General features: G+C 33.3%; 2 protein-coding genes across 2 annotated transcripts; both read right to left on the bottom strand.

Moving 5' to 3' along the window:
* Positions 1–1,389: 1,389 nt before the first annotated feature.
* Positions 1,390–3,360, bottom strand: LOC108578602 (WD repeat-containing protein 74). The gene is made up of 8 exons (XM_017941966.1): positions 3,259–3,360; positions 2,944–3,091; positions 2,769–2,864; positions 2,393–2,699; positions 2,223–2,320; positions 1,938–2,139; positions 1,576–1,848; positions 1,390–1,479 (listed from the first exon to the last, which is right to left on the bottom strand). The coding sequence occupies exons 1-8, from the start codon at positions 3,314–3,316 to the stop codon at positions 1,390–1,392; spliced, it is 1,272 nt and encodes a 423-aa protein (XP_017797455.1). The 5' UTR covers positions 3,317–3,360.
* Positions 3,361–6,571: 3,211 nt separating this feature from the next.
* LOC108578601 (kallikrein-14) lies at positions 6,572–12,300 on the bottom strand. The gene is made up of 5 exons (XM_017941965.1): positions 12,262–12,300; positions 12,110–12,201; positions 8,164–8,218; positions 6,864–6,995; positions 6,572–6,787 (listed from the first exon to the last, which is right to left on the bottom strand). Exons 1-5 carry the CDS (start codon positions 12,298–12,300, stop codon positions 6,572–6,574), a joined length of 534 nt encoding a protein of 177 aa, XP_017797454.1.
* Between the last annotated feature and the right edge of the window lie 374 nt (positions 12,301–12,674).

Genomic DNA, 12,674 nt, shown 5'->3' with positions numbered 1-12,674 from the left:
AAACAAATTTTACGTGATCTCTGACCAAATTCTGTATATGATGTGATTATTAAAATATAAATGGCGTCGTGAAACAATATGACGAATGGAAAGTTTTTGTAATGACGTTTTATATTATTACTAATTTTCAAATGTAACCAATGATTAAGTGAAAGAAATTATTTTGGAAATTGCAACAATTAGTTATCGTAAATACGTATCATGCTAATCCTAGTTTTTCGCATTACCTGTATAATGTCATACAAAGATTAACAAAGCACCAATGTCAAATTGTATTTATCGATCAATTGAAAAAGAAACTGTTTCTCTTCGAAACAGACTTTGTTCTACGCTTACTGCACGAAAGAGATGGAATTATAAATTATGCAGAAATCTGCATGTTACATCTATATGTGGAAAATTTGTATATAAATGGCCTCTGTGCCAAGGAATAGATTTTCCTTTTTGGCACAAAGCTCCATTTTGTCTGTAGAAATATGGGTAAAAACCACCTTGATTCTTGAAGGGGACAGTGCCTGTAATTTAGTAAATTTATTCCTAGATACACTTACGAGGATAAGAATAAATATTCCATTTCAGATGAAGGACGCAGTCAGGATAAAGCAAATTTACGTTAGTATTAATTAACAAGAGGCGTAGTGGACAATGATTTTTGTACAGCTGAAAGGATTGTAACCGAATAAGATTTATTAGTGTGCTGTAGCTGCGAACATTATTTCCTTTTAGTACAAAATGCGTTTCAACTTTACAAGTTGTCACGTTCACTTTTTTCTAGTTTCTAGACGTAACAAAAATCTACAGTAGCCTACATCCTGCAGCGCACCCGATTTCAATATTATAATTGTAACAGAAGCACAACTTAATGTAATGTTAACAGAGAATAAACATCGTTAGTGTTGAGAAACAATTGAAGTCGGTGTACGCTGCATTCATGAACCAAAACAATATATAGACAAGGTATTAAGAATAAATTGTACAATAAAGAATTAATCGAATAATTAGGCAGTACACTTAGTCGCGTTTCAGTACTGTATATCCAGGGCAAAAGCGATTAGCGTATTATTCATGTCCCTTGTACATGTAAGGTACAAATGAAAAAAAAAACGAGTTGCTGAGTGACAAAATACATCGTAACAGAAACATTTTACTTTATTGTTTGTAATGATTTCCGTGCACCTCGTTACCCTTGTTCTTTCGGGATTTGCCAAATCCATGGTATATACATGGTATATTTAAATTATTTAATATTTTCGATATTTTGTACCTAATGCCAATAGTATTTATTCAAACTTTATAAACATACTTATTACAAAAATATGAATGAATTTTATTTATCGTTTATGGATATTACTATTCACATTAACAGTTTATTGATTATCGTTATCTTATTTACACTATGTCGGTCAAGTTTGATTTCTTCACTTTTTTTGAACTTTTTTCTGGTTTTTCGCTTTTTCTCAATGTGGATTTGTGAGATACCTATGAATTACAAATGAAAGAAAAAATCGATCACTTCTGTTTGTTACAGTTTTTATACTAGTCGAAGGAGAAAGAAGATATTACCAAATTACTTACAATTTCATTATCTAATAACGAATCCCTCTTTATTTTTTTCCTTTTAATTAATGTTTCATCCTTTTTATTACCAACTACTGGCATACTTTTAAATAATGTATCATATTCCAAATCACTGTCTGAATTCCTGTGTTCATTTTGTTTTTCTATTTCTGCATTCTTGCCAATTTTGTTATCGCGTCCTTGTGTACTTTCTTCATTGATCTCGTTAGCTGTTGTGAATGAAAATCCTGAACGTAATAACATACACGACATTTTTGACGTTAAATAAACCTGCAACACAGAACAATAAATGCTTGTTTTCATCACAATGTTACTTTTTGTATAAATATTTGATTTAATTAAATTATAACAAAACGTACCTGTTTTAATAACTCTTTTGTATCAATGTGATGTACTCGTAAATGTCTATCTAGACTAACACTAACAACATAAGGTTCACTGGTACTACAAGATATTCCAGTCACACCACCAAGGAAACCTTTATATGTATTTAATACTTTTGATGATTTCCTCAGATCTATAAGGTTCATTTTGCCTTTACCAGAACCCACTATGATTTGCCTACAATGAAATTAATTGTTAGTTTTTTATACTTGTATTAACAGAAAAATATAGTATTTTGACTTTAAGTAGAGTACACTTACTTTTCTCTGGGCACAACACTCAAAGTTGTTAATGGTTCATTTTCCAGTTCTACACTTAGTACAGGTCTTCGCTGTACTTTTGGATCATACAAACGCACCTTGAAAGATTTAATTGTTTTTAAATGATGTAACAATTTCATAACAGAATCTTGTAATAATTAGGATCTTACATGGCCATATCTACTAGTTGTAACAATCTGTTCTGTGCCAGGAAGAAACTCTATATCCGAAATCCAGACAGGAACCTTTAATTCTAACCAGTCATGAGGTACATTTTTTTCTATAAATGTCTGCACTTGTCTGTTTAAGTCAAATAATTTTAGCATATGTTCTTCACCTCCAGTGGCTATAATATTTTTATTTACTTTTGAATGGCGCATTTTATTCAAATTTTCACCTGCTTTTATTAGAATTTGATCTTCTTCCTTAAATCTCCACAGTTTTACTTCTCCTGAATGAACAGCCGTTAAAATTGCTCTATAAAAAGAGCAATATATTAAAAGGAAGTGCTAAGATATTGTTCAGTACCCTTAAATGATTACTTACTCATCGTATCGCGATATACCATTAATTCTTCCTGTTCCAATATTGCAAAAGAAGGAGCATGTAAATATTGAACAATCTACATCATAAACTTTAACACTGCAAAATATAAATTGTTATTATAACATTTCTGACATGAATAACAAGTCTATGTTAACTGATACTCATTATATATAACCTCCTAACGCCTTTTACACCACAGGCAAGTAAAATTTCTTTTTCTTCATCGTCACCCCAAGACATTGAGGTAACCTTATCATGATCCGTTATTGACACCAAATTTTGTATGTTTTTAATCTCACATCCTTTTTTATCTACTTTTATACCTATTAACAAAAGTGTACAATCGAAATATATTTTTAATTTGTTGCAGTAGCAATGTTTTTCGTACATAAATCAAAAAGCATCTCTTGTAGTTAACTTACACAGTCATTACATTGTAATTTTAAAAATTTGAAATTAAAACATGTTAAATTGAATTATTCAGAATTACCTTTAAAAACTCCAGATGTACAACCGACGTAAACATCGAAATTTTCTTTCAAGCCCATTTTGGAAAGATTGAATCATATATTATAAACAATTGCTTCTGTAATATAGGTTAACCATGTGAGTCACTGACACAAAGATTGCAGTGAAGTTAGCTGCAAAATAATTTTCGAAAATGGAATACAATGCACAGAATCAGACTAGTGATTTATTTCAAAGAATTTTTTTTATTAAGAATTGTATTAATTCGTGCATTTTAATATTAATGACAATATCATTATGATAGTAATATAACGCTGTGTAGTACTAATACAAAAGCGTTTGAACATTAAAGCTGTACAATTTATTTAAACTCACATGCTAAAAATATTAAGTTTGTTTCGCTATGGAGATTCTGGGGTAAAGGTCATGGTGTTCCTCATAGTCCTTTTTCTAGAACATCCTTGCCACCCTCACTTTATGGTCTACTTCTCTAGAAACAATGTTTACATTCTAAAGGCAATAAAACGTCGAGTTGCTTGTCAACCCTAAACTTTTTCATGCCTTCCTCCAATCAGTTCTATAACCGTAGACGAGGTACGGGATAGATCTAACATCTTATGGGATTTTGTGTCCACGGAACAGGGGTCGAGAAGACCCTTACCGTTTTCGTGTCGCTATAAACGTTATCGATTTAGCAGCATAGAATAAGATTACAACATGAGTACTGATTGGAATTAAAATTAAATGTAACTATGAGATTACAAATAAGAAAGTAACGTAATTCTGTATTAGTAGATAATTTATCACATACGTGTGTTCTTTTCTGTCAAAACATCCTAAACAGTTCTACCTACGCAATTCAATATTTTTAGTCGTACTTATTACGAAGGATAAGTCGTGGAGGTATTTAACAATACAAAAATGAATAAAAACAAGGAAAGGAATATGGCTAGATAGGGATAGCAATAGTGCCGTGTGTTAGACAAGGAAAGCAATACGGACAGACAAGGACAGAAAATTATTAAAGACGACACTAATGCCATCTCGTGTTTGGCTCCGCGAATTACCGACTCGTTACTAGGAACACAGAATATCAACAGAGTTATTAGACAAGGAACGCACTAGTGTGCGACAAGGATAGAGAGAAAATGTTTCCTATTGGCTGTTGGGCAGCTAACCTCCACCTCCCGCGGGCTACATCAAGTCAGCCAGGGAAAAATCATTAATAACCCAATAATTACGATGATTTTGTGAACTTTTAGTATTGAAGAATGAAGTGTTGACCTTCGGCAACTTTCACATATAATTTTTAAGGCTCTAAGTCCTTTCAATAATTAGTTATTAATATTTGTTGCGCGAGTTGTCAGAAACGATATGACAGTCCCTTACGCAACATCAAGTCGACCAGGGAAAAATCGTTAATAACTCAATAAATATAAAAATTATATGAGAATATAGCCAAAGGAGTTACCTTTCAGACGCATATAGTTAGTTGCATGAGAATTTAGTAGAAAGCTATGAAATTATTGAAAAATCATAAAAGTACCTGACGGTATGCGGTATCGTTTCCGACATCACCTACTTAATTGTTAATAACTAATTATTGAGAGGGTCTCGTGCATTAAAATCTATGTGAGAAAATTGCTGAAGGTCCGCACTTCATTCTTCAATTCTAAAAGTTCATAGAATCATCGTAATTATTGAGTTATTAACGATTTTTCCCTGGTCGATTTGATGTTGCGTAAGGGACTGTCGTATCGTTTCTGACAACTCGCGCAACAAATATTAATAACTAATTATTGAAAGGACTTAGAGCCTTAAAAATTATATGTGAAAGTTGCTGAAGGTCCACACTTCATTCTTCAATACTAAAAGTTCATAGAATCAACGTAATTATTGAGTTATTGATGATTTTTCATCGACCGGCTTGATTTAGGGCCTGATAGGTGGAGCTTAGCGGCCCGCGGACCAATAGGAAACGTTTTCTCTCTTTCCTTGTCGCACACTAGTGCGTTCCTTGTCTAATAACTCTGTTTATATTCTGTTATGCTAGTAACGAGTGGTTAGTTCGCGCAGCCAAACACGAGATGGCGCTAGTGTCGTCTTTGATAATTTTCTGTCCTTGTCTATCCCTACTGCTTTCCTTGTCTAACACACGGCACTATTGCTATCCTTATCTAACCGTATTCCTTTCCTTGTCTAACTCATTTCTTTAGTGCTATCCTTATCTACCGCTATTAGTTTCCTTATCTCTCTTCGCTATTGTTATCCTCGTTACTTTTATTGTATTTAATTGATACTTATAATAAATTTCTATTTGTTTTAACATTACTAATTGTGTAGATAGTAAAATACAGTTTCTGCTTTATTTTCAAAGATTTTAATTATAGAAAAATTAGTATTTCCTGTCACAAAACAATTTGGATGGTTGTTTATAATTATTGGAAGCCTTAAATAATATTATTGCTTGCTTGAACTTAATGAAACAGCTTAAAATATTAATTTTGCACTGAATTAACTATTGTATTCAGTGGATTAGACCGACATTGTTTATAACTTTTATTAAAAATTAATGTTGATTGTGTATAAATTACAGATGGTATTTTCAGAACACCACAGGAATCAAAGAAAGAATTTAAACATAAGGACAAATGAAGAAAATGCAATCGAAGAAAAAATCAATTGTTTATTGTAAGATAAGTGTACAAAATGTATATTACAAAAGGTTACAATATATCAGTACTGTTGTACCCTTAGACACCACACCCACTTCCTTTTGTGCAACACTCATTCTTTAAATAATAAACCACTACAATATTAAATAAACTAATGTAAATCCGAATATCGTTAGGAACCCGTAATAATAAACAAAAATCTCTAAATATTATAATACATTTAGAAGAATATTATTCTATACTTCGTGTACGATTATATAGTATCCTGTTCTATACCTTTGATTTGTAATTTCATAGTTACATTTCTTTCTAATTCCAACCATATTAATATTGTAACCTTGTTCTATGCTGAATCGGTAACATTGACAGCGACACGAAAATGGTAAGGGCACTCTCAGCCCTCTTAACGTGGACAAAAAAGTGCATTAGGTGTTAGGTCTATCCTGTATATACCTAAATATTATGTAGTCTGTGATAGAACTTTGACGATATCTCGACAGCAGTAGAACACGCGCATGGAACAATACATCTTTTCACACCATATCATTTTATTGAACATCTCAATAGGAAATAATTTGAAATTATAAAAATACATAAAAAAATGTTTATTCCCTTCTTACTAGTTATACTATTTATTTCAATTATAGGAATTATTATATTCTACAATGCAATGTACATCAATAAAAGAAACATGCTTGCAATATTAAAAGTATTTATGGATGCATTATTGTTTTCTACAGTCTTGTTCACCCAATCTAAATACAAGTCTAATCGACAATACACGCCTGGAGATTGCGGAAGAGCACAAATTTTTTCTCCCCATGATACTATACCCACTTGTATATCATCGCATAGTAATGGTCCACCACTATCGCCCTGAAATTGCCTTTTTCATTATAAGAACGTTATTAAAACACGAGATACGTATTTATAAGTGTAAATTATTACAAACTTGACAAGAGTCTAGTCCACCTTCTGGTACGCCTGCGCACAGATGCCATCTTGTGTGAACTCCTTTAACAGGGCATTTCTCCGTCGGAATTAATGGAATATGAACACGACGGAGATAAGTACCGACTCCTTTCTGAATAAAACCCTTTTACTGTATTAATACATTCATTAGTACATACTTACGTATTCGATGAGATTTTCATTTTATTCTTGCAAAAATTTTTATTGACTGATGGTACGTGCCGTGATTAATCGATTTTTAAATCATTTGAATTTTGGCGGTGCAACTATAGTAGCATATAAATTAACATAAAGAAAAATGAAAGGAAGCAAAGAAATTTAGAATGTTAACTTTTAAGTATATAATAATAACACGAAATTTGATCATGCTTTTCCACAAGTATAACTTACGATTTTTCATTACGAGAGTATACAAGTTCGCACTGTACAACATATCGCAAGGGGCGTTGTAAAAGTGCATTTTCATAGCAATATAAAGGCGAAACGTGTAGACATAATTGTATCGTATTTCCAATTTGCAGTAAATGAATACACTGCGATGAACAAAGTGCATTTCTCCATGTTACTCTATCCTTCAATTATTGTCATATAACTATAATCTACTTTAAACTAACAAATGAATTTAATAATCATATCAATTCTCTACTTCAGCACGTATCTCAATAAACATCTCATATACTCTGCTAATTTAACAAACTATTCACCAGACAAATAATTCTTGAATAATTCTCGCAACTACTTACAACTACAAAAGTAATTGATATTCAATTAATTCGTACAAACCACGAAAATAAAATTACAGAGAAATGGGTGAAACGATGGAAAAAGGATAAAATAAAAATAGTACAGAAAATGAAACGGAATTCAGGGTAAAAATAAAACGCACCTATGTAGAATAAAAGAAAAAAAAAAATGGAATTAAAAAAAAGGATAAAAATGTGTCGAAAATAGAATGAAAAAATAAAAAGGAAATATGATAAAGAAAAGGGGTTGAATACACTCGGTCACTGTAAAACTGACTCGTTGCGACGAACAATTCATGTTTCTCCACTCGAAAGGTTAATCCCCTGTAATACAGAACCTCCAACACATATGTTCCATATTTGCTCGCCACTCGTCCTCTTTACCGCACTTCGTATTCACCCTCGAAGCATCGCTGTGCATTTTCAACGCCCCGTACGATGGAAACTCCAATAGACTGTTCTTTGCCCCTCATCTCCAATCAATGAAACAATTTTTGCAGATGACAGTAAATAACTAGGTGCGGTTAAACTACGTACATTGGATCCAGGAATATGTCGTCCCCAGCCGACCACCGTGCACGGGTCGGTGTACCTTTGGAAAATGTTTGCGTCATAGGCCAGAGGAAGGGTGACGTATTTCACGTGTGAGTTAATATAAAAGGGTTTCTGAAGCTGAACGCAGAGAACAAACGAGAAAATAAAATGAAAATCGACGAAATAATCTTTTGTTCGTTTGATATAGCTCGATATAGACTCGATTCTGTTATCTCTCAACTCTTTTTTTTTTTTTTTTAAACCTACATTTTACTGTTTTCACATAAAGTTTATACGTGTCGAAAAAAATATTCGATAAAATAAAACAAAAACATGGTTACACAAAAAGATAAGTGAAAAATACTGTCTTTTTTTTCTTTTAACCCTCTGTAACGTTATGCGAGTTGGAAGTTACATATTCATTTATCTATATTTCATGGTCTCGCTTTATTTGCCTATTGTTATCACATTATTACCAGCCAATTTGTAAAAATTACAATTTTTAAAATTTATAATTACTACTTTTCTTTTGTAACGATTATTTTTCATATTTATTCTTGCATCTCTCATCAAAATGTAAAAGAGAATCGATCGAAATTTGTCTTCCCCAAGGGCGAAGAAAAATCAGGTTACAGAGGGTTAATGCAGAGTTAAAATAGAAGAATTTCGAGGCTGAAAATAAACGTGGAAATCAATCGCGAATAATCGATAATTTTTGGTTAGGTTCACACAGGATCGTTCACTTCGAGAAATTCAACCTCGTCACTCTCCTTTTTTTTTTCTCTCTCTTTTCTCTCTTTTTTTCATATATATTTCTTTCGTTTATTTTTATTTTCCACACAGAGTTTATATATACACATAATAGTCACCCTGAACAATCCAATATCGTGATGCATGTTCGATAATCTAAAGTTCGTGTGCGGGAAAGTCCCGTCTATCAATTCCATTTGTATGGAACTCCAGCTTGGAAAGTACACGTAAGTGGCTCCGGCGATCGCGTAAAATCGACGTGGACTCTCGGCTATCCAGTTGCCACGGGACGTCTCTCTATGCGTACGAATTTAAGATCATTTTTCCCGATTATACTGATAATAATTGCTTGCTTGTTTTTTTCCTTTCTCTTCTGTTTCTTTCTTTTTTTTGTTTCCAAGTATTTTGTGGCGTGTAAGATCATCACGGGCGGCCACTGATTCTTTGTTTCCAAAGTGGAGAGAAAGCTGATTTTTTTTTAATTTTTTTTTTCACACGGGAAATAATAAAACGCACCTCGAAAGTCGATGGGAAACGGATCAACCGATTACAAAGATACAGTGTGTGCGTGTATGTGTGTGTGTGTGTGTGTTTGGTGTATCTGTGTGATTAGCGCACTCACATTGTCAGTTTTTGCTTTATTTTTCGTTAACTTTTTCTTTTTTTTGGATTTTCTCTGCTTTTGCTATTTTTCGGTTGTTAAACGTTAAATACGCTATTATAACGCCGCTAACCCTTTTCACTGCTGTGATCGCTACTGTCGTTGGTACTCATGCTACATTTACGTATGCTGGATCCGCGATTAATGACACGACGTAGACGTTCAGATATCGATCGAAGCATCGTCTCTTTTGTTCTCGTTCAACGGTGAAACCTGTTAACTTGGCCGATTGTAATTGTTAATTTAATATCAATACAAGCTACCGATCGAAATTTGATAATTGACACTACACAATCGTAAAGATAGTCTGCTTCTAATTTTTTTATTACTTCGAAGTGAACGAAGCAGGTATTAATAGCGATTTACCTCGTTACGATTACATTTTAACAGCGACGAAATCTGTTACGCGATACGTTTCAACGATAAAAGATTTTCCAGTTTCTCTCTTAAAAGCGTTGGTGCACTGGAAGATACGTTTTTTTTTTTTAATTGTTAAATTTTCTTAGCGATAGATCGACATTTTCACATTTACTTCGAACAAATTGAATTGACTCCTTTGTTTAATTTCAACGTTTACACTTGTACAGATAGAAGCATTTCTATGTGTATAGAATAGCGGCTCTCAGTTAACAGGTTAACGAATAACTAGTTAATTATCATCTACTCGTCTTTTCGTCGATTGTTACATCGTATATCGATGTTCAACTAACATCTTCCCTCTAGGCTCGTTCATAGACATAAACGTTCTATTCTAGATCGCACATTTAGCAATCTAAGGGTTAACGATCGCGTTAATTTAATTCAAAAATACGATTTGATGGTAAAATTGACGCAGCTACAGTCTCGTCGAAATTAATTGGATCGTCAAGGCTGTTTTACACAATCTCGTCGTCGCGACTTAATTATTTTCACACTTTGCTTATATATTTCATACCTCGTCTTCGAAATAGAAAGGAGAAAAAATCGAACAGAATTTTTCCCGCCACTTCACGTTTTACCGACTGAAAATAATCACGTTCGTTGATACACGAACGTGAACGTTGTTAAACCGTACCAACAGAAACAGAACGGGGAGATCCCTTTAAGCACCGAAGCTTAACTTGAACAGTATTCCATTCATTCAAAGACGTACTTGTGAAACCAAACAATCGAAAGCATTCTCCTTTGGTACTGTCTACCTCCGCTGAAGTAGGACTTTAAATATAGCGAATAGAAAATAATCGATACTGTTCGTTTGTAGAATTTAAGTTCAATCTCCTCTCTGTTCGAGATGTAAATCCTGCAATTGGAGTTATCAAACGAACGACCTTGAACGACCAGTTAATTTCGAACGAGCTATAGTAGATCCCTAATATCGCCAAGAGTTCGTATTTGTCACGTTCGAAGACTTTTAAAAGCAGCATTACGTGTCTATGTTGGCAATGAAAGCGCTACGAGCGGAGACTGCTCTATGACCGTAAAATGGTAGCACAAAAATACACGAGAGCTAATAAAACACACATTATCTTTCTTCTTTTGTTTCATTCTTTTCTCTTTTTCGTTTTTGAGCGATATTTCGTCTATCTATAATCATAATAAAAAAATAACTATACACGTCGTTTATCGCATGGTTTCGTTTCAATTGACTAGCTAATACCTACGAAATCGCTATTAGAGCGAGCATCGAAAGGAAATCGATTCTGTATATGTGAAGTCTACGAGATTATGTAAATTGATTTTACCGTATAACATATGGTTATCGTGTCACAAGCATAACTAAAAAAAAATATTAAAGCAAACGAGGTCACTTTGCCACTGAGGATGCTCGTAAATGAAATTCGCTTAATTTTATCTAATCGACGAGGGAGAAGGAAATTATTTGTATATTTTGCAGTGATACTGAAAGTTTGAATTATTTATCACTTTATACCGAATTATTATAACCCACCGCAATTAATTAATCATGGATAAAGTGTACGTGAAATATTTCTTTAAATAAAAGAAAATCTCTGGTTCATACGAAATTTATAAAATTCTAAAAATCCAGAGAATCTTACAAGCGTTACAACTTATCGACAACAAATTCGTTTCACTCAACCGTTGAATATTTCATGGAAAAATTCAGACTTTTCTCTCTTAAATTTCAAGCAAAATCATTTTTACACGTTACAATCCAACGTTCAAACGGCGAAAATCGATTCCCTTTCGATCGAGGAAAGAATGTAATTATAAAAAAATTCTCATCTTCGATTAACAGAATCTCTAATCTGTTCGACTGCTCCTAGGATCGATAAAGTTACGCAAATTATTCTTGAAGCTCTTAAAAACTGCGTAAGATATTCAATATTAGCGTAGAATATGCGTTCAGTGTGTTTAATCATAGATTCGAAGAGCAATGAAAATTCATTGATTCGCTCATAAAACGAATCGTAATTTTTATGTTTTTTTCGTTTTCAAGGAGGAAACATTTTCGAGATCCAGCTTGTGTAGACGATACTCTGCTACCATTTTCGGGCAAAGAGCGAGAGACTGTATAAGTGTTGCAGTCTTAGAACGCACCTGACCATGCAATGAGCGGCTGACAAAACGAATCTCGGTGCTATGTAAGTACCTCCGCAGATATGACTAAAGTGTCGCCGTTGGACCGAGACCTACGAGAAATTGACATTGAAAATTCGGTTTCGTCATCAGCGAACCCCTATATATCTTACCGATACAACTAGGATACCGTTGAGGATCACTCTGACCATTTCCAGAGAAAAATCACTACGCTAGTGTATAGTGTACACAATCCTGCCATAAGTTCTGCTGTTAAAGTGTCAAAGCGTTATCAGATATATTCAACGAATTTATCCCATGATACTGAAAAATTCTATGACAATAAAAAATGAGGCTTATGTTAGAGCTTAAGAGTGACAATGGAATCATGTTCCATAGTTTATTTCAATTGCAAACTGATTCTCTGGTAGGCCAGATTTAAAACTGCGATTGTAGAGAAAATGATCTGAAAGATTTCCCATAGAAATTTGGGTTCAGTCTGACACAAGCAACCCTGAAAATATCCTTAGAAGCCAATATTAATGGTGGTCATTTCGAACGATACTATTATCTTCCTTCTCTTTCT

Source organism: Habropoda laboriosa, unplaced genomic scaffold (genome assembly GCF_001263275.1).
Source record: "Habropoda laboriosa isolate 0110345459 unplaced genomic scaffold, ASM126327v1 scaffold45, whole genome shotgun sequence".
Classification (NCBI taxonomy): Eukaryota; Metazoa; Arthropoda; class Insecta; order Hymenoptera; family Apidae; genus Habropoda; species Habropoda laboriosa.
Note: the sequence above shows the minus strand (reverse complement) of the source record. Positions and strands in the feature narration are given on the sequence as shown.

Excerpts from the sequence above, each read along its gene's own strand:
- LOC108578602 (XM_017941966.1), bottom strand. The coding sequence starts at position 3,316 with ATGGGCTTGAAAGAAAATTTCGATGTTTACGTCGGTTGTACATCTGGA. Across the intron at positions 2,865-2,943 it reads GGTGTAAAAGGCGTTAGGAG|TGTTAAAGTTTATGATGTAG; the intron begins GTTATATATAAT and ends TATATTTTGCAG. Across the intron at positions 1,480-1,575 it reads CGTTATTAGATAATGAAATT|GTATCTCACAAATCCACATT; the intron begins GTAAGTAATTTG and ends TGTAATTCATAG.
- LOC108578601 (XM_017941965.1), bottom strand. The coding sequence starts at position 12,300 with ATGGTCAGAGTGATCCTCAACGGTATCCTAGTTGTATCG. Across the intron at positions 12,202-12,261 it reads ACGGTATCCTAGTTGTATCG|GTCTCGGTCCAACGGCGACA; the intron begins GTAAGATATATA and ends AATTTCTCGTAG. Across the intron at positions 8,219-12,109 it reads GCCGCTCATTGCATGGTCAG|GTACACCGACCCGTGCACGG; the intron begins GTGCGTTCTAAG and ends CATTTTCCAAAG.